The 22,934-nt window shown below is 29.9% G+C and overlaps 2 protein-coding genes across 10 annotated transcripts in view; one reads left to right on the top strand and one right to left on the bottom strand.

Moving 5' to 3' along the window:
• Positions 1-15,756: 15,756 nt before the first annotated feature.
• LOC126701379 (fructokinase-2) lies at positions 15,757-20,877 on the top strand. Its single transcript, XM_050399433.1, has 4 exons — positions 15,757-16,246; positions 18,516-18,848; positions 20,176-20,292; positions 20,535-20,877. Exons 1-4 carry the CDS (start codon positions 15,833-15,835, stop codon positions 20,664-20,666), a joined length of 996 nt encoding a protein of 331 aa, XP_050255390.1. The 5' UTR covers positions 15,757-15,832; the 3' UTR covers positions 20,667-20,877.
• Positions 20,878-22,471: 1,594 nt separating this feature from the next.
• Positions 22,472-22,934, bottom strand: part of LOC126701766 (uncharacterized) — a 72,773-nt gene continuing 72,310 nt past the window's right edge. For all 9 annotated transcript variants that reach the window (XM_050400122.1, XM_050400119.1, XM_050400125.1 and 6 more), the window contains one exon: positions 22,472-22,823. In XM_050400122.1, coding sequence (XP_050256079.1) covers positions 22,664-22,823 — 160 coding nt within the window. In that variant the 3' untranslated portion in view covers positions 22,472-22,663. The remainder of the gene's footprint in view (positions 22,824-22,934) is intronic.

The raw sequence follows: 22,934 nt of genomic DNA, 5'->3' as shown, positions 1-22,934 counted from the left end.
TATTATAGTAATTTCTATGTAGTATACAATAAGGTTATTATGAATATATTCATATTAAGGTGAAAGTAAATAAATGAGTGATTATATATTCATAATCACTCATTTATTTACTTTCACCTTAATATGAATATATTCATTTATTATCCCCTTTGCAAATGTATCTATATGTAATTCGGTCTTCCAAATCAAAATTTCTGACACCACCCTAATCAAAGTATCAAACCAACAACCATTGGAATAGATATCTAGCGCAGATAAGCTAGAGTACGGTTCTTCTATTGTATAACTAAAATAAAATATAAAACTGCCTTAGTTATTGACGCTGTTTTATTATTTTACTATTATAGTTATTTTGTAGATGCATTCATACATCTAGATTTGTTTATCAGTTGTTTTCATTAATGCAAACATTTATTCTAGCACCAACCCTATACATGAAGGTCCCAAGTAGTGGTTTTTTTTTTTTTGCCGCAAGGTCCCAAGTAGTGGTTAAACGTGCATATCTTCCATTCAAAGGCAAGCTATCCAGTACCATCAATCAGGCTCTTCTAATTAACTCCACATGCCCTTATCAATGGTTAGCTTTTTGTAGAACAATACTTCATTAGTTCATCATCTTAATACGTTCATCCCTTATGTTACTTAAAATGTTAATGCTCTTGTTTTAACTTTCACTAAATTTTTTCTTTTTTAACATTAGCTTGTCCATTGAATTTTTTAAAATTGTAGGAGTATTTATATTTTTTTTCAAGCTGGGAAAGTAGATTTTATCAAATTAGATGGTGAATACTAGTCAACCATTAATTTCTTAGCTTCCTTAATCCGTCGGTGACCCAAAAGACATTAATTATGGTAGAGGCTGGAGTGCTGACCCATTAATTGAAGGTGGGGCACCAAATTTCTAGCTAGACTTATAAAAAATTCTCAACTTAATTTATACTCAAAGGAAATTGAGCAACTTTTCCCCAAAAAAAAAAGGAAATTGAGCAAGACAGGCAAAGGAGAGCACTTTTTGTTTGAGAATACATCCTTAAGAATTGAGATTAAGGTTCCACAAATAATATATAATCTGTATTATTAGAATTTAGGAAGGTGTTCTTCTCAAAAAAAAAAAAAAATTAGGAAGGTGTCATGTTATTGAAGTAGGGAAAATACTCTTTATAAGATCTCAATATCCTATTTATTAGAATTTACTATTTACAATAGGTAAGATATAAGGCTGAGGCTGGGATATTGTTTACTCTATGTATATACTCTATCAGTCTATTATACTTGATTTCAAGTTTAATAAAGTTTCTCTTTGCTAAAAAAAATGAAAGAAAATATTGAGGCAATATTGTGAAAAAGAGAAAGGAGAAAATTATCTTAAAGTTTGGCAAGTTCTTGGCTCAATGTCACTTCTCAATTATAGTATCCTTTTAGCCACTAACTCATATTTATATGTCTCTATCTTTTTTTTAGTTTAATTGAATCTTTTAATTTGGTTAAAACAACCAACAATAAAAGGTTTTATTTATATATAAAATCGATAGTTATAATAAGAAAAGAAGATTTGAATCCTAGAAAACACTTTAAAATGTCAATTGAATTACAACTCTATTACAAAAATAAAAGATTTTTAAGAAAGCAAAAATGTAGGAAAGAGAAGGCATATTTGCAGGGCTAGGCTAGTATGTATTATTGAGGCAGTAAAGTTTTTTTTTTTTTTGAGAAAAGTAAAGTTGAATTGCCAATTTATATATAATAATAACAGTGTAAATGATTACACTAACATTGGTGGGTCATATTCTATCCAAAATAAATAAATAAATAAATCGGTGGGTCATTTGGTAGGCTAAATCAAATCTGAATGCCAACCCACCAGCTTGTAAAGTGACTTGACAGAGAAAAGAGATCGGTGGGGAAGAGAGGATAGGATAGAGGAATTTGATAGTTAGGTGGTTTTAGGTGGAAGGTATTGGGATTAAGATTTCAGATAATTTGATAACATTATTTTTTGATTTATCATTAATAATCTGTTACATCGCTAAATCCCAAAAAAAATTGTCAAATTCTTTAGACATTCACCTAAAATTTTTAAACCCTAATAAATATATGATTATATAGTACTTGGTGGATTCTCAAAAGAAAAAAAAAATAATACTTAGTTAATAAGTGTTGAAATGTGAAATTTTCAACCAAAAAAAAAAAAACAAATAAAATAAAATAAATGGTTACATAAAAAAAGTCCAAGCAAGATTTATCAAAGAATATAAGTTTTGAACAAATTTGTGGGTGACTCATTGGAGGACAAAGAATACGTGTTCTCTCCAAAATTAAAAAAGTTAATTGTTAAAAAAAGAACAGAAAAAAAAAAGTGTAAATAAAAATAGGCGTGAAATATTAAAAAAAAATTAAAAAGGAAAAAGAAAAAGAAAAAAGATAGATAAATACATCAACGAATCTACCAAACACCAAGCAACGTGTGAACAGTAAAAATCCTTACTGTAAACGTTGCTTGATATTTTGATGAATACACGTTGCCTTTCTTCTTTTTTTGATGAATACACGTTGCTTGATTTAAAGGGATTTTACGGTCCCTAAAATAGTGGTCGGTTGTTGCATTAAGGATTTGTTTGGATAGAACTTATTTTGCTGAAATTGAAAACTGAAAACTGAAAATACTGTAACAAAATAATTTTTAAATGTGTGAATAGTACCGTGAGACCCATTTTTAATGAAAAAGTTGCTGAAAAGTGTAATTTATGGGTCCATAAACAGTGCATACATGCACTGTTCACTGTAGAAAGTCAACATTTGCTGTTACTCCAAAACGTGCAATGTTCAGTGCATACAGTATATACATGCACTGTTCACTCCAAAAAGCGTGAAAAAAAAAAAAAAAAAAAAAAAAAAAAACAAAACGCAACGGAACTTATAAGTGAACCCAAACACACACTAAGGATCCCATAAGCAAACGTGATAAGGTTAACAAAAAATATATATAGGGCTTAAAGAAATTCTGATGCCACAAATCATCTCACTTCTGTTATCCAAAAATAATATATATATATATATATTGAAAACGTGAAAAGAGCAATAGAGCGAAGCAGCAAGTCGGTAAGAAAAGAAAGCTAGTGAAAATAGTTTTGTATGTGAGACTCCACCGGTCCTTTTTTTCACTAAATCTCTTTATCCTCTTCTCAAAAATGAAATTTTGTTTAGTAAAACAAATAAGATCGGTTTTCATGAGGAGTTCCCAACTTCATACATGGAATTTGAAGTCCAATTTTTCTCCAATGTCTTCTCAAAATTTAATGGAGTTTTTGACTCTACCATTTTAATTAATTCAATAATAATGTTAGAGACACAAATTATTTTACAAAATTTTTTTACAAATTGCTGATATGGTGAATAATTATTGGTAAATGAAAAAGTGATATTAATGGTGAGTTTAGATAAAAACCAATAAAAAGTTGGTCACGTCAACATTTTGTAAAATTGTTGTAAAATAGTTTGTGGCTGTAGAGACGCTGACACTACCAATTTAAACAAATTAATGGAGTTATTGACTCTACCACTATGAATGAATTCGATAGAGTCCTTAAATCTACCAATTTAAATATTAGAATTTTCACTACCATGCACTCTTGGTGTGTTAATCACTCGATAAATATAAGTGTTTGTGGAGTATGGAGGGTAAAGACCGGGATTCAAATATCTAGGAGAAAATTTCATACACATATACGCCTAAATTAGGCTGGAATAGAATTTCTGTCTTTAATCAATATATTAAGCCGTCTACTTTAAATAAAACTTCTAAATTTTAGCTAAATTTAAAAAAAAAAAAATAATAGTTTCTTTTTCACCACATTTCTCCACATCCTATAATATTAGGCACCACCTCTCATTATAGTTTCTCATAAAAATAACAAATAAAAAAAATGGAAATAAGGGATAGGGATAATGATATGTATTTTTTTAAATAAAATAAGGGATAAGGATAAAGATACCTATTTTTTTAATGTGAAAGACTTAGGTACAGTACTTAGGTACTATTCCTTAGGTTCCCTTCTTAAAATTTTGCTATGTGGATTTTCTCTCATGGGATGAAAGTGTATTTTTTAATTAAGTAGCTACATGGCTGAATTTTAAGAGGATAACCTAAGGAACAATACTTAAAGTACTATACCTAAGTTTTGTCATTTTTTAATTAATGTGGATTATATATATATATATATATATAGGAATCTGGGTTTTATTTATTTTGTTAGAAAATTGAAATGATCTTTTTTTCCCCCTTTTTAGGCTAGATATAGATTAAAAAATCGCAGGTTTACTTCTTTCTAAAATAAAATTCTTTTCATGTTGTTTTTTTCTTTTTTTATGGCTTATCTATCTAATCTATATCTATCATACTTCCTACTCACACGGTTGCTCAAAAAACTATTAACCTTTAAAAAAAAACAAAAACAAATACAACAACAACAACAAAAAGTCTCAGAGCATGCACATGAGCATGTACTCAAAGGCCAGTTTCTATGTGTGTATATATATATAAGATGAGTTCAAGTTACACTTAGTATAACTCTAAAGAGTTGCACATTTTTTAAGCCATTGGATTTAAGTAGATCCAACGATAAAAAAAAGACACTCATTAATGTTGATATTTTGATTAGGATTTCATTTATTATCCCTTATTTATAACATTCTATACTTATCTCTAAACCAAAAAAATGGTCTACATTTCTCTCTCTCTCTCTCTCTCTCTCTCTCTCTCCTCCATAATTCATGTTTTTCTCTGCTCTCTCTTTCTCCTCCATCGATTTTCCCCAAATCAATTCAATTTCCTTTCTCTTAATTCCATCTCACCACCATGCTCCTTGCCTTATTATTAAATGTATTTTGTGGTCCATCTAATAAAAAATTAAACCTTTTTATTAAATGTATTTTTCCCCAAAAGGTTTTGTTCTTATATTTATTTGTTCAAAGTTTAGACTTTGGCAACCCAAAAAATAAAAATAAAAAGGTTGGGAAAGTGTGACATATAGTATAACAACTCAAATAACGACTTAATTAGATGAGACACATAGCACAAAATTAAACTCCAATTGAAATCCAATTTGGAATTTAATTGGATTTAGACTCTTCGATTTTTCCACTTAATAATTCAATTAACACAAAATTTAAAAATTAGATGGGACACATAGCACAAAATTGGACTCCAATTTAGAATCTAATTGGATTTTCTTTCAGTTTTGGTTTTAATCTATACCATCTATAAGAGGATTTCTCTTTTTGAATTAGACTTTTATGTGATTCAAAAATATTCTCATTAATTAAGGGTAACTTCTCTTAGGAATAAGGTCATAAATGTTAAATACCAAATTTCATTTTGAATTCAAAAGGAGAATTCCTAAAATTTAAGATTTATTTTCCTTCGCATTCATCTTTTTAATCCTAATAAAAATAAAATGCCTCCAATTTAAAAATTAAAAAAAAAAATTAAGAGAACTCTTAAAATTTAGCCTTCTTTTTCCTCACGTTCTTCTTATTTTTCCTACTACATAAAATTTTCTCTCTATATCACTATATCACTGTACCACTTTCAAACACTAGTTCAAAAAAGAAATTATAGCTTATCTTTAAAATTTATCCTTTTTATTTGTTTATAAAAAAAATTATATATATATATATATATACATATTTCCAAATTATAATATATACAAATTATTAACCTTTATCCAAAAAAATAAAAGAGCGCCTCTGAGCATGCGCAACACACATGCTTAGAGGCTAGTTATATATATAGATTTAATGGAGTTCTTAACTCTACCAAATTAAATATTAATATCCTTGACTTTGCCATTATCCATTAATTTAATGAAACCCTTGACTCTACTAATTTAAATATTATAGTTCTTGACTCTACAAATCAATCTACCATTATGAATTAATTTAATGGAGTCATTGACTCTACCCATTTAAACATAAGAGTCTTTGACTCTATAAATCAAATAAATCCATGGAGTCCTTGACTCCACCATTATAATTTATTTTTAATGGAGGAAGTTTCTAATTGCTTCAAATTAATTCAAAGGGAGTCATTGACTCCACCAATTAAACAATTTGGAGTTTTTGACTTCACTAATTTAAAATAATATAATTCAATGGAGCCTTTGAGTCTTTGACCCCCCAAAATTATTTTAAATAGAGTGGAGTTCTAATTCTTTCAAACTAATTTAATGGAGTATTTAATTCCAATATGATTAATTCATTGGAATTCCTAATTCCTCAATCAAAATTGGAGTTTCTAATTCCCAAAATAAAATGATCACAAAATTGGTTTGAGAGAAATTTCAAATTCCTAATCTCTAAAATTGATCATAAAAATAAAATTGCTTCAAAGGAATTTCCAATACCTCAATTAATTTTAGAGACTTCAATCAAAACATCATTACTTGTTAAAATTCTTACAAAGAAGCAAATGAAAGAAAGAGAAATTTGTTTGGACATTCAATTCCTTAAAAAGAGCCTTTGGTTCAATTTCTATAAAAACATAGGTCCTTGACTCATCCTTGAGATTAAAATAAATTATCTCACCAAAAACAAAATGAAGTCAATGCTTAATTAAATACCAAGTATTTGACTTCAATTTCCATGATTTAATTAAAAGTCCTTAAGAAAGTATGACATAAACAAATTTGAGGAGTTTAATTAAATTTAAAACCTCAACTTAAGAACTATGATCCCCGCCAAGGGTACACATAGGCAACCTAAATACATTATTAGGTGCAACCACTAATAAATAAAAACACTTAGGGCCGTTTGGTAACATTGTTCTAGTAACATTATTTGTATTTTTTGAAAATATGTGTGGCTGAAAAAATATGTCGAAATGCGTGTAATGTTGATTAAAAACTGAAAACATATTGTTAAACTCCTCTACTAAATAGCCCTTATCCCCTTAAACACACAAAATAAATAATAATAATAAATAAATAAATAAATAAAATTTGTACAAAGGTGACATTGTTGGAATAAAAGAGTCTTCTCTTGAAATAAGGGATTGTTATTAAGGGATATGTTAACTTGAATGGACACTACTCACATCAATAAAAACTCATATGCCTAAATGCTTATGAGTGAAATTATGTTTGATGGATTTTACTCCAACTCAACAATTTTTGTCCAACAATAAGAAAGTAAAAAAATTGTAGTAGTTGTTGTGAATTGTGTCATCATTGTCCAGACCTGACAAATGGGTCGGAACTCGAAACGATCAAGCTCATGTTCGATTAAGTCATGTTTGGGTCAAGAATTTATTTGACTACAACAAATTATTATTCTCATGACCCTTACCCAGACTTTGTTGATCAGGTTAAACCAAAATGACCCATATAAAAAAATAAAATACAAAAGCCTTTAACATGCTTTCTAATATTATTATTTTTTAGTATTTCTTTCAATAAAAATAAAAGAATTTTAAAAAAATACACTCAAAGATAAATTTGAATAACAATAAATCATTAAGTTAGCACCTAGTAATTAATTCTAATAGGCTACGAGTCTAATAATTAACTCTAAAAAAGAATATAAAAAAGTGTGTATAAGTCCAGTTTTTTGTAGTGATATATGTTATACATGAAATATGAAATAAAATTAAAATCACCTATAAACTAAGTATTCCTTTTCATTAACTTCTTACTTAAAAATTATTTGTTTATTTGTTGAAAATCGGCAAAATAATAGCATACTTTTAAATTTTGATATTTTTGAAAACTTGTAAATAAGCAACTGATATCTTTGCTTAATAATAAAGAATAATATCATAAACTAGGCACTATAGATTCAAATTTATCATCAATAAAAAAAAAAATAATAAGGATAAGAAATGAGATAAATATCTCACCTCAGAAAGTATAGAGTTGCAACTTACAATTATGCCTTCATTTTTAATTTCTCTTCTAGACATTTTTAATTTCTCTTGGGGCATTTTTTTAGCCGCGTTTACTAAAAACGTTGCTATAGATGCCTTATAGCCGCATATTTCAAAAACGTTACCACAACAATAGAACTATAGCCGCGTTTATTAAACGCGGCTATAGATGAGATCTGTGGTTGCTTTTTTTTGGTTTTTTGAGGAACTAAAAGGAATTTGTATCATTTTATTTCTATTTTCTTTTTAATATTTCATTTATTTTGACATTAAGGTGTGACGAAATTAACTGCAACAAACATCATAACTCATAAGCGTCACAATCTTTTTTATTAAGAAAAAATCCCTATTTTAAAGGTAAATTACTGGAAAGGTGTCTTAAATTTCTCTAGAAAGATAAAACTATACTACCTATAAAAAAAAAAAAACAGTGACTAATATTTCAGTATTTATCAATAAAATTGCAAGCCATGCCATAAACCTATATTGCAAATTGTGGGGAAAAAGGGATGTGAAAGAGATGACTGTGAACCGTCATAATTTCTTGTTTTCTCGCCTATAGAATTATAAGGAAACCTGTCTAAAAAATCAAGAGGTATTTATTAATGGCCAAAATGCAAAAACATCCCTTGGGGTTTGAGTCAATTGCACAATGAAAAAATAACGTGATTATCACGTGTTTACGTTAAAAAGACTCAATTGATTATGCATCTTATGACATATTTCTGATTATTACATCCTTCTTAATCATGTTTTTAACGGATGTGACATTCTACCTAATTAGTTGTATTATGAGGCATTTCCAAACAAATCTTAAAAATTTCCGCTTAAGGGACATGTCACATCTTATTTAATGCAAAGTGATGTAATTGGAGGTAAAAAGGGTTCCCCTAGATTTTCCAAAAACTTTAATATTGAGGGTTTTTTGTTTGTTTTTTTTTTTTTTTTCATATATAAGTCATTAATTTTAGGAGCATTTAAAGCATAAGTTGTAAAAATATATAAGTAAATCTTTCTAGCAGAATATTTTTGTTGTTTTCCAAAAAAAATATTCATATGCATTTATATATATATATACATTGAGAATAACATATGTATTTATATTGAGAGAATTAAAACTATTAGAATATAATAATACTCTACGGTGCTTGACCCCTCTTGAGAAAATTTTCTAGATCCGTCACTCGTTGGAGGCACTAGTAACTAACCATATCTAATTATTCGTTCACCTTTTATTTTGAAGGGCAGTTTTGGGTAACAAACTTTCTATATAGGAGCGAGCAGATAATTCCGTTTTGACCTCCCACGAGGTATCAAATGTTGCAATGCACCCAAGAATTTCATTTGTTGTGACTTGTGAGACACTCCATTTCCATTCCATTGCCATAGATAATTTCCTCCACCACTATATGTAACTTTCGTTGTCACAATCGGGCTTTCCATTCATAGCGTATGCAGAAATTTTATACTTGCCACTTGCAAACTATTTCTTGTATTTATTTTGTATAAAATGGACAGAAAATACCATGCCCCCCTCAACTATTAGTTAAAAAAAAAAAAAAAAAAAAAAACATATCTATTAGTCATCTTATTCTTAATATTATATTTATTTATTTAATAGATGCAAAATCCACAACATTTTTGTATTTATTTTGTATAAAATGGACAGAAAGTACCATGCCCCCTCAACTATTAGTAAATATATATATATATATATTAGTCATCTTATTCTTAACATTATATTTATTTATTTAATAGATGCAAAATCTACAACATTTTTTTATGAGCAAGACTTAAGTACAATACTATTCTTTAGGTTCCTCTCTTAAGATTCTGTCATATGATTTTTTTTCTCATGAATGGAAGTATATTTTTTAAGTTAAATAGCAATATGACAGAATTTTAAAAGAAGAACTTAAGAAACAACACATGAGGTACTATACGTAAGTTTTGTTCATATAAATAAGCCTAGTGGATCTGTCATCTGTGTCATTACTCAAAAAAATTTCCCACCATATGGTTGTTGTCACTCTGTGATAGTGAGTTATGATGTTGGTTTTAAGCGTATTAATTTCAAGTAATGTTGTGGATTTAAATAAATAAAATATTTATAAGAAGTTAACTAAAAGATATGTTTTTTTTTTCCTTTCATTTTTTTACTAATAATTAAGGGGGCATGGTACTTTTTGTCCAGTTTATAAAAATAAATATAAAAATGTTGTGGATTTTGTATCTATTAAATAAATAAATAAAATATGAAGAATAAGATGACTAATAAATATATATATATATATATATATATATATTTATATTTATATTTTTTATTTTTACTAATAGTTGAGGGGGCATGGTACTTTTTGTCCATTTTATACAAAATAAATAGAAAAATGTCAAAATTTATTTCCAGTATCTTAGGTGCTATTTCTTAGAGTCCCTTTTTTTAGATTTTGCCATGTGGCTACTTGACTTAAAAAATACACTTCAATCCATAAGAAAAAAGTCACATGACAGATTTTGAAGAGAAAAACATAAGAAACATTACCTAAATATCGTACCTAAACCTTACTTTATTTATATTATACACTACTGCTCCAAGTATGAAACCTGTTCAATTTAGGGTGAGTTTGATTAAGCTTTTTGTAAAAGTGCATAATGAAAAAGTGAAGTTTTGTTAAAAGTGCATAATGAAAAAGTGGAGTTTCAAAAAACTGAGTGTTTGGTAAAAACTGTTAAAAAGTGCATAATGAAAAAGCTAAGTGTTTGGCTAACACTTATAAAAGTGGCAGTTTGAGGGATAAATTACTAAAAATGACAATGTATATCTAAGGGAATTTATTTCATACTTTTTTTTTTTTTTTTTTATGTGAGTTTGTTTCATACTTAAATCAATTACTTCATCATACTTAAATCAATTTTTCTCTTTCTAAAAAAATTATTTTTTTTCTCACCAATATTAGCTAATAATAATCTACCACTTAAGATTTATTATGAAAGTATTGTGAAAATATTGTGATACAAATTGATACTAATTTTAATTTTAACATACTATTAAAATTCAATTTTTCTCTTTCTAAAAAAATTATTTTTTTCTCACCAATATTAGCTAATAATAACCTACCTTAAGATTTATTGTGAAAATATTGTGATATAATTTCTTTTTTTTTTTCTCTCTTTTTTTCTCTCCACACACATGGGCTCTCCTTCCTTTTTTTTCTTTTTTTTTTCCCTCTTTTTTTCTCCTTCACACACGTACCCACACTCTTTTCTTTTCTTTTTTCCTTCTTTCCTCTTTTATTCCCTACCATACCACTTCCTCAGTCCAGAACATTCCACAAACAGCTCTCCTTCTTTTTTTTTTTTTTCCTCTTAGCACTTCAGTCCAGAACATTCCACAGACAGCTCTCCTTCTTCTTTTTTTTTTTTTTCCTCTTTGCACTTCAGTCCAGAACATTCCACAGACAGCTCTCCTTCTTTTTTTTTTTTTTTCCTCTTAGCACTTCAGTCCAGAACATTCCACAAACAGCTCTCCTTCTTCTTTTTTTTTTTTTCCTCTTAGCACTTCAAAACGAACAAAGGAATTTTTTTTTCCTCAGTCCTTTTCTTTCCAGAATTTTTTTTTCCTTCATTTGTTCCACAGTGAATTGAACCAAACTCAACCAACTCATCCAACTCCAGAACGTACCCTTAAGTGCTTGGATCGGGAAGATTGGATGATCAGAACCAACTCTAGAACTCATCCTTCTTCTTTTTCTATTTTTTTTTCTTGTTCTTGATTAGTTGTTGTTTCTGATTTTAGATTTGTCAGATCGGCTTCTATTTTTTTTTTCTCGATCTTTTGAAGCGAAGGCATTATTGAACGAAAGAGATGCCGGGTCGGTAAATCTGTATCCCATTCTTCAGGTATAGTCTTGTTTGATCACAGATCGGCAGATGATTCGTCCTTTCTCCCCCCCCCCCCCTTTTTTTTCGTCAGTCTTCTTGATTCGCCAGAGGGTCTTGATCTGCTGTTGTTCTAATTTTCTTGTTGTTGTTGTTGATCTGCTGTTGATCCGAAAGAGTTGTTGTTCTAATTTTTTTTTTCTGTTCTTGATCTGCTGTTGTTGTTGTTTTGATTTTAGATTTGTTGTTTAATAGAGGGTAATTTGGTAATTTCTTGTGAGCCCAACGGATATATCAAAACGCCCAATTCACGTTTTGATTTATGGACCTCAGGAGATCCATAAATTTTGCGCGTTTTGGACGCTATTTTTGCCTAAGTCCAAAACGCAGCTTTTATCAAAAAGTTGCGTTTTGGGCTGAGCCAAACACAATTTTTCTTCAACTTTTTCTAATATGCGCGTTTTCAGCTCCTAAAAGTGCAAACAAACGCACACTTAGTAAAAGTCGTCAATATATTCTAGCTTAGTACTAAAAGTTACCTGTTGTAAATGAAAGTGTAATAAATCTCTAAGCATTCTTTTTCAAAAGTAAAATGTCTAATCACTCTCTAATCCTGTGGCTCTTTATCACTCCAAAAAACAAAATAAAAAACCAAAAAAAAAAAAAAATCGCATTGTATTTTGGCTAAAATATCATCATCATCCCTCTAGTTTATACTAAGTTCTTTTTTTTTTTTTTTTTTTTTCGTCCCTAAACTTTAAAAGTTCGTCACTTTCTATCCTTGAATATATTTTAAAATTTTTCTTTTTTACAATTTCATTTTAATAAAGTTTAGGAACAAAAATAATATTTCTACCTTAAATTATTCAATAATATATGATACTGTAACATTTTTCCATCAATTTGAATAAAATGTATTTTCACTTTAACTCTCTATATAATATTTACATGCCATGGCTAAATAAATATTTATATTCATATAATATTTTGTAATAAACCGTAATCTATTACCTATCTATAACCTGAAATATATAAATTTAGTGAACTTTAAAATATTTTTCCACATAAACTTTTGAAGTCTCACAATTTACTCATTGTTACTCATTATTTTAATATATATTTTTAAATTAAATTTAGATTATAATCTATATTTAAACCTTCAAATTTTTTTAGAAGAATTTAAAGCCTCAATTAAAACTTGACCTATCATACTTTTTTTAAATTGTTTGATATATATATATATATATAATCGTAATAAATGTCTATCAATAATTTTCATAATTATTAATTTTATATTTAATTAGACAAAAATAAAAGAGAGAAAAATCATATTTGTTTAAACTTTTTTGTGCATTGCACTAATTGCACAAATTAATATAAAAAAACATATAAATTAATCAAAAGAACCAAGAGGATTTCTTTCTACTACATGCATTGCATATATAAATAAACAAAAAAACGTATATAAATTGTGAAATATATGAATATTATAATTGGAATTGAACAGTAAAATAGATAATAAAAATTAAAGAAAAAAAAACTTCAAAGTTAAAAGACTAAAAGCATATCATGCACAAACAAATTTTTATCAAATTAAAAAATTGTATTATATTATTAAAAATTTTAAAATTAAATAATGAATTTCATATTAACTTTTATTACACCCCCTCTTAATTTTGAGGTTTGAAGAAATTAATACTCCCCTCTTTTTTATTTATATTTGTAATGAAACATTATAAATTTTTACTAGAATCTCTTTATAAAAATTTAATCATTATTAGTAAAAAAAATAACTAATAAATTTAGAATAAAAATGCAAAATTTATCAATTACCAAAACACTTGCAATGACGAATCTCTCCATAATCTGTTGGAAAAAGAAAAAGAAAAAGAAAATTCATAGTTAATGTTTTAAAATACAATTTAATTAAAATTTTAAACTAATGGATTTTACTTAAGAAATAAGATCATTTTAGAAATTTGACATTAAGCAAAGGGCATATTAGTACACAATATTTTTAATATTAATTTAACAAAACTTAGTCAATCGGATATTAAGAGAAGAAAATGTTTTTTCCCTTATATTTTGAGGTAGAGTGTCATTTTTCCAAACCTCAAGGGAGAGGAGTGTAATTACTCCTAGTATTTTTTTATAAATTTATCAATATATTTTAATTATAACAACTAAGTTGCTCTTTATAATTTACTTATAAGGTGTCATATGAGACCAAAAAAAAAAAAAAAAAAAAGGTGTCATATGACAAAAGAAGAAAATTCCAATTGAGAGAGTGATTGCATAATTCCATAATTTAGGCAACGAATTAAATTAAAAATATACTTTAAGGTGCATGTAAGAAAAAACATTATATTATATTATTATAATGCCCTTATAAATTAAAGGCAAACATGTGTTCATTGGGCAAGAATTTAAAATAGAAAATTTAAAGAAATTTTCTTGAATTACCAAAATTATAGGTTTTCTATTGACTAATATAATTAGAGTATTAAAATCAGTGTATTGCACATTATTGGAATTGTAATTAATCGTGTAGATTCTAGTCAGCACAATTGGTAAATTTTCTTGTATTGAATTCATAGATATAAGGTAATATTGTTATTTACACCAAAATTAATTATTGTATTCACTATATTGTCCTGAATAAAATAGGATATGTTTGAAATAATATCTTATCTATATATAAAAAAAAAAGTAATAAATTATGTTTAAAACTAGTTAACCATCTTTATTAGGTCTTACTTACGGCCAAACAGATTTTTTCTCTCCCCATTCAAAATTTCTAAAACTAGTTTCTTAAAACCTATGGAATATTGGAAGACTAAAAATCTAATCTCTCTAGAATTTAACAACCAAGAATTTGAATTCATCACAAAAATCATAAAATTATAGTAATTAAAAATCTTACCAGATGGGTAAGTTTGGGTGGAAACACTACCTACTCTTATGGTCAATAAGAGAAATAAATTAAACGAAAGGGGTTAAATATTATTGGGCCATAAGGTTATTGTTGTGTTCTTAAAATGACTCAAAATCATATTTTGTTGAAAAGTGCATTGCACCCGTTATTGACTAATTTAATAAATACTCAAATAGATAGGATTTTTAAAAAAATTGTAATTTCAAAAACTTAAAAATGGAGATATCTAGATAACATTTAATAAAAATAATAATTAAATTACCTAAAAAGCCCAGAGGATATTAAGCTCACTAGAGCAACTCCAATCAATCTCTAACTATCTTCTTAGATATTTTGTTATAGATAAAGTTCATTGATTTTATTAAAGATAAGGATAAAGTGTTTTTATCCATAGTAGATAAAAAGTTGTTGTTTACAACTTAAACTCATCAACCAATTTTACCAATATCTGTAACCCATATTTGATAAAATAAAAGTTCCGATACATTGTAGACAAGACGTTATAAACTCATCAACTAATTTTACTAATTTCCGTAACTCATATATGAATACATTTCCCATCTAAATTTATCTTTACCTAATTCCTTTTTCTTTTTTTTTCTTTTTTTTTTTTGGTTATACAATAAAACACTTTTAAAAAAAATTTAATTTTCTTACACATTGTAGATAAGTTCAGTGAAATTATTATGGATAAGTATAAAGTTTTCTTTTCCAATTTGAAATATACTTTTGTAGATAAAATTTCACTGATTTCCATAACTCATTTTTCCAATAATTTATCTTCATTTAATTTAATTTTTTAACTTTTTTGATAAAGTAAAATATCCAATGAGTTGGCAGTGGGCCCTACATCAAGCCCACTGTTTTCACATTACCAAATACAATAGCCACGTCAGAAAATAGTAAAATAAATAAAAAAATCTATAAAAAAAATTAATTAAGATTTTATTATTTAATTTTATTAATTAATTTAATACACAAGCTCTTTTCTCCTTCTATAAATACGACCCTCCGTCTCTTTAATTTTCCTCTCTCATTCTCTCTCTCTCTAAAAGATATTTTTCCTTCACTTTCTCTCTCTAAAAAAAAGTCTCTCAGCGATGGCTCCCAATGGCGTTATTGAAAAGACCGGAGCCGGCTTGATCGTCTCGTTCGGCGAGATGCTCATCGACTTCGTCCCGACCGTGTCCGGCGTGTCGCTCGCCGAGGCTCCGGGATTCCTCAAGGCTCCCGGCGGCGCTCCGGCCAACGTGGCGATCGCCGTCTCGAGGCTCGGAGGGAAAGCGGCGTTCGTCGGGAAACTCGGCGACGACGAGTTCGGGCACATGCTGGCCGGAATTCTGAGGGAAAACGGCGTCGTCGACGAAGGGATCAACTTCGACAAGGGCGCGCGCACGGCGCTCGCGTTCGTGACTCTACGCGCCGACGGAGAGCGCGAGTTCATGTTTTACAGAAACCCTAGCGCCGATATGCTCCTCACTCCCGACGAACTCAATCTTGATCTCATTCGATCCGTAAGCTTCTCTCTCTAACTATTATCTTTCTCTCTGTGTTTTTTTTTTTTTTTTTTTTTTTTTTTTTTTGTGTGCGCTAATTTTGGGAATGGGGGAGCGAAGATCACGCGCGGTCAAGGGGTTGTGGGTTTTGGAAAATTCTACATTTGGGATCTGCCAGGTCAGCAAAAGTATATAATAGTGGCTACGGTGGGTCCCACGAGTAGATGTAGGCGGGGATCTCTTTTTTTCTTCCACTGTTTCTAGATTCTCGCTCCGTTCTCACGTGTTGTCGCGTGTAAAACGTGTCATCAATGGCGACCCAAGTGGGTCCTACTCGTGTTTGGAAATCTCCGCAGACCCAACAACAATTTTCTAAACCGTTGAATTACTCAATTTTTATTGGTTCATGTGCTGAAACTCTCTAAAAAATATAAATATATAAATATACCCAATTTTACAATTTGGATTTGTTGACTCGTGATGAAATATAAGGACCCAATACATTTTGTTAGATATATGCATACTATTGTTAGCCAATTGTGAAATATTCTCGACTTTTAGTAAAAAAAAAAAAAACCTAGGTAATAGTAAATAAAGGATATTTTTTTTAGAATAGTAAATAAAGGAGTTAGTAGTAGTAAAAAATCAAAATTTGATATTTTTTTTTCTTTCAAATGAGTCTAGTCAAACAATAAAGTTACAAATTTTTTTGGAGATGTGATGATGATGAGATGTGATATTGTGTAGTGTAGTAAGATGGATGTGACATTGTATGTCGTACCTTTTTCTTTTTTAGATTATCAAACATTTGTTTTGTTTTGTTGAAAAAATAAGAAATACTAACATAATGGGTGACTTTAAATACAAAATAAAATAATTTTTATGAATTTTTTTTATTATGGGGATAATGTGAAAATTTTGAACATTTATTAATAAAATATATAATAATTTTAGCATATTTTTAATGCTTTATTTTTTTTTTAATATTTCAAGATGACTTAATGTTATAGTGGAAGTCACGCGTTGTAAGGAAGAGTGGATTTGTTGGACTCTGGAACACTGTGACGTGTCGTGCATAGTATATCCATCTTTGACTTATAGTGCTTTTGTGAACTTCGTGAGAACATGACTTTTGACTGACAATCCACGCGCAGTGCCCACTCTCACGTTATCACACGCGCTTTCTTTCTTATTATTTGGGTTTCTTTCTTTAATTTGTGGGCTAAGTTCATGTCTCTCTTATTGGTCACGCAATTTTTGTTTTGACTTTTGAGGATATATTTTGGATCTGTGATCGTGTTTGATTGTGTTCCAGATTGAATTGCCTCTTGGGTCTAATTTTGGAAAATAAAATAAAATAAAATATTTAGTTTCCACTTTCCATGTGAACTTACGGCATGCTAAATTAATATGATCACATGTGTCCAAAAGGTAAGATTATACGTTTTTGGAAAAAATAAACAAACTTTTGAAAAATCAGACAAAAAGAGAAAGATTATAAATTTTTGAAAAATCAAACTTTTGGGTCTTTTTATTTTCTTCTGAAATTAAGTTAATTAGCAAGATTATTTTTTGCCTGTCACGCATTACAAAGATCTGAACTTTTTGTTATATAAGGATATAAATATATTGTGGGACCCATGTAGGTGGCTGGTTTGGTGGGAACATATTTTATGCAATTTTCACGATACAATGTGAGGAATATACGGTCCTCTATTTTTGCTTGTCTTTTAATCCTTTCCTTTCGTTCCATGTTTTTTTTGGCAATTTCATTTTTTAGAAAGGCAGTATTCTTTTACCTTGCTTTCTATATGTGTACAATTGGGGAGTATGATAAAATATTTAATGAATTATAATTTTTTTTATTTATGAAAAAAAGTTAATTAATGTTCTAAGAGTATTATTTTATAAAATATTTTTAAAAATTTTGTATAGAAAAAAAAAGGTAATTGATTTTTTTAAAATATTTTTCATAAAAGTAATATTAAAATTTTGTTAAAATGGATGTTAATAGGCACCCGTTAACTACCGACCATTTGTCAATTGGTAGGGGATACAAGCACCAGATATTGACTCACTACCTGCCCTTCAATTTTATTTTTTATTTTTCCAATAAAATATGTAGAACAAGCAGTTTTTGTTATCAGGGTTTACTTTGTTGAGTCCAATTATATTTGTACGTATCTACAGGCTGACGTTTTATAAATGATTATGGTTGGAGTTGATCAAGTCTTTTTTTGGTTGAGAAAAGTCCAATTAATATTAAATTTCTTATTATTTTATATAGGCCAAAGTTTTTCACTATGGATCCATAAGCTTGATTGTGGAGCCATGCAGAACAGCACACCTAAAGGCAATGGAGGTGGCCAAAGATGCTGGTCTCCTGCTCTCCTATGACCCCAACCTCCGGCTACCACTGTGGCCATCGCCGGAGGAGGCCCGTGTGCAGATTAAGAGCATTTGGGATAAGGCTGATTTGATCAAAGTTAGTGATGTGGAGCTTGAGTTCCTCACAGGGAGTAATAAGATTGATGACGAATCTGCAATGTCACTGTGGCACCCCAACTTGAAGCTCCTCCTTGTCACTCTTGGTGACTTGGGCTGCAGATACTATACCAAGGTATGTCGGTGTTGGGGGCTAACTTCATTTAATTTACTGCTTTATCTATTTTGTTCCTATTGAACTTTGACTGTTAGCTAGTGTCCAAAAAAAAAGTTAAATGGACTTTCTAGCTTGTTAGCTCTAATAATGGGTTGGTGATACCTTAATGGACGAAGTCATGAAACTTCCACGCGCAAATTGGCGTGTTGGTGGGGACATGGGAAACTCCGCCTTTAGGTGGAGCTTGTGAATTCTAACTGACTTGGGGTTCAGAGTCTTCAGACACCGTAAATTTTTTTTTTTTTTGTTTTTGTGGATCACACCCTACATAATTATTTGTGTTCAAAGTGCATCATATAAATTTCCGTTTGGTTTAACTTGAATTATCAGAACTCTAGTAATACAATACAATGTACACAGGCCCCTCATTTTTTAGGTCTTTGTTAGACTTAGATTTTAGTGCTGGTGGTTGGTTTTTGACCAAGCCTTTACAGCATATGAACTCTTGTAATCATGTTACATGTTTCTGTCTTCCCCATGTCATTCCAAATGCTGATCTGATTTTTGCTTTTTTTATAAGATGTCATTTAGCTACAACATTATAAAAATAGTAATGATAACTTTACTGGGTGGTATTTTTTTGGGGGTGGTATTTTGTAGACTAGCGGTTGTTAGAATAAATTAAAAAAGGTGACTAGATAAGCTTTACCAGTTTATACAAAAATTAAACACTAGATAAAATCTAGAGTTGGTTCAACCACTACCTGAATTTCTTCTAATCAATTCAACTTATTTTCTCTCATTTTGGCGAAGATTATAGACAGTCAATCATGGCCTCGGGCCTGGCCACTGCAAATTGCTTTCGTTCTTATCCTTTTCTGTCAGCTTTGTTTCCCTTTGTTGTACTGCAAGTGGGGATGGATGTTTATGATAGTGTCATCTAAAGCTCTTGAAAAATAATGTTACTGTGACCTAACTTTTTTTTTTTTGGTGCAAGTTACCTAACTATTTTATTCATAGGCCAACCCCTAACTTGTGAGTTTGACTCTTATTTTCCATCTGTGGGGGTCTAGCTGAATTCTTGATTTCTAATAATGGGGCTTTGCACTATTTAAATCAAAGCATGAAGGCTTCTGCGGTCATTATGCAGAATTTTTTTAAAATATTTTAATCAAAGTTTTATGTGTTATTTTAATGAACATAAGATAGGGGGCAATCAACTTTGATACTCACCTGAGCGTTAATATGAATTTTTATTGGAAGATTGAAATTGTACTAGATTGCTGAACCTGAAACTTATATTTGTCTTTAACACTTGGTGATATCTTTACTTGTTTGAACATAGAACTTCCATGGAGAGGTAGAGGCTTTCCGTGTCAACACAGTGGATACAACTGGTGCTGGAGATTCATTTGTTGGTGCCCTACTCTGCAAGATCGTTGATGACCAATCCATACTAGAAGTAAGTACTCGCTTGTTCAGTAATTGTACATTCAGATGGTGTTTAGCTCCCCATTTATTTTTTTTTTATGGTGTTACAAATTTGCATTCCTTAGATTTGAATTAAATATTTGATGTTTATGCATGCTTTCTTAAAATTCTAAATTAAAGGATCATCTTTAAAATTAGATTTTGTTTTTCTTTATACCTGTTTATTATAATCAAACCCACCCTTAATGTCTGTTTTCCATGCGTTGGTTGCAGGATGAACCAAGATTGAGGGCCGTTCTCAAATTTGCAAATGCATGTGGAGCCATTACAACTACCAAAAAGGGAGCAATCCCTGCCCTTCCAACCGAGTCTGATGCCCTCAGCCTGATTAAAGGAGGAGCTTAAAAGACTTGGTTGTGCTTCATTGTTCCAACCACTTTTTTCTTTGGAGCACTTTTTTTTTAATGCTTTTGTAATTTTTGCATAGGATTTGCTTTTTTCTGTTCAACTAAAAAGGGTTTGAAGTTTGAACCCGCTCATTTTTACTCCTTTTTCCCTGCCTGTAATGACGGGAAGGCTTGTGTTTCGAGGCATTAATAATAAACCTTTTTTTAAAGTTCTCTCTTTTGCTAGTCTTTGCATTGTTTTATTAGTTTATTCATCCAAAAGATGGGATCAAGCGTGGTTGACATGCCAGTCATTGCAAATGGCTTATTTTCTATGGACTTTCTAAGCAACCTGTTAGGAAAAAAAAAAAAAAAAAAAAAAAAAAAAATTCTAGGTTCGAGGTTAAAAAAGGTTGATTACAATGGGTGAAGGTTTCTCAGGGATATAAGGAGACAGGAGACCCGTGTGTGGCCTCATGAGATGAGTAGAATCTGGGGGCAGATGATATATATTCAAGAAGGACAGGGAATTTCTAAGAGCACTCAAGCGGTAAAGCTAAATAACTATATAACTATTTTAGTTTCACCAAAATACAAAAATAGCTCTACAGCAGTGAAAGATATAGCAAAAAATTTTAGTTTCAGAGCTACAGTACACAGCATACTGTAGCTTGAAGCTAAATTTTATTTTATTCTATTTATTACACTTCTCTCTTCTCTCATTAAACAAACATTTCCTATTCTCTCTCTCTCTCCGGCTTCTCTTCTTTCTTTCTCAATTTTTCTCTCTAGCTCACCGGCCAGCTCCCTCATCGCCAATCTGTTCTGCACCCACCCCAAGCCCCATCATCGATCTATTCCACCAACCTAGCTCGCTGACCCACCTCAAGCCCCATCGCCAATCTCCCCAAGCCTTATCATTGATATGTCCTGCCGATGTGTATTGTGTTGATTTTTGATTTTGTTTGTGATGGTGATTTTGTTTGCTCTAGGTTGAGGAAAAAGTTTAAGGATTTGGGTTGGTGGTTTTTTCTTTCCTGTGGTGGTGGTGGTGGTGGTGGTGGATGTTTGTGCTGTGCTGGTGTGTGTGTGTGTTTTTTTTTTTTTTAATTATTATTTTAATGAGTTATTTGTATTATTTTAATCAAATAACTAAAAATATAGCTTCATTGCTATTGGGTGTGAAAAAGTAAAATAAATAAAATGACTTTTGTAGTACCATTCATTGCTTCCTTTTTTTTCTAAATCAGATACCACTGGTTTGAGATGTTTGAGTCTGACTTGACGGCAAAGACATTGGAAGGACAGCAAATTGCTTTGCAACTTGCAATTCTTGAGATGGACACTATTATTAGATACAAGAAATAATATCTTCTCAATGAAAATCTGAACCTGACTGGATTTGTTTGACTGAGGATAAAATCTTCTCAAGGAAGATGTGACAATTCAAAAAGAAGCTGATTTCTCAACTTCAATGTCAAACATTTCGTGCCTGGAGCGTGCAATTTTTTTATTATATATTTAAAGGGAAAGGTGCTACATGAAAACTTGGTCGATAATCTTCTAGAATTAAGGTGGTAAGTTGTGATCAGTGAAAATAAAAGTTGTCAGCGAGTCCATGTGAAAGTGGTATTAGACTTGTCACCCACTGATGAGCTACTTCAATCAGTTGTGAAAAAGTGTGTACATACATAGTCTAACATTGAAACTTGTTCCATAATGTCTCGGATCAAATGAATAGGTCTTCTTAGAAAATTGAAGCCCTTCTCATAAATGAAATGATGGTGAAAAAAAAATGGATAAAGATGTACACTTCAAAGAAAATTGACAAATCAAATGCTATAAAACTCAAATTTCTTAATATCATGTTAGCCCCTCCACCAAAAAAATCAATACTTGAAGCAAGATTGATTTTTACATGGTCATTTAGTATTTCATAAATTACATTCTAAATCGGATTCCCTTCTTTATTTGAACTTTAGGGATGTTGGAAGGAGTGCAGGGTAGGGTATTTTATTACAAAACAATGGCTTGTGGATAGCATTCACTAACCTCCATCTGCAAAGAACTCCAAGCTGGCCTACATCTTTCCCACTTTTCCTGCATATGAGCCAGAAATGCCTCTGCCCATTGTTCCTTGCTCCCACCCATGCTTAGATCATAAGGCACCGAAAAACTATTCCAACAAATTACAGAAAAGCCAAAGGATCAACGTGTTGCTTATGAATGCATCATAATAGTAGCTATTACTATCATAATCATCATTAAGAACTATCACCTCGATGTA

This window comes from Quercus robur, chromosome 10, assembly GCF_932294415.1.
Source record: "Quercus robur chromosome 10, dhQueRobu3.1, whole genome shotgun sequence".
Classification (NCBI taxonomy): domain Eukaryota; kingdom Viridiplantae; phylum Streptophyta; class Magnoliopsida; order Fagales; family Fagaceae; genus Quercus; species Quercus robur.
This window is presented reverse-complemented; position numbering and strand designations above follow the sequence as displayed.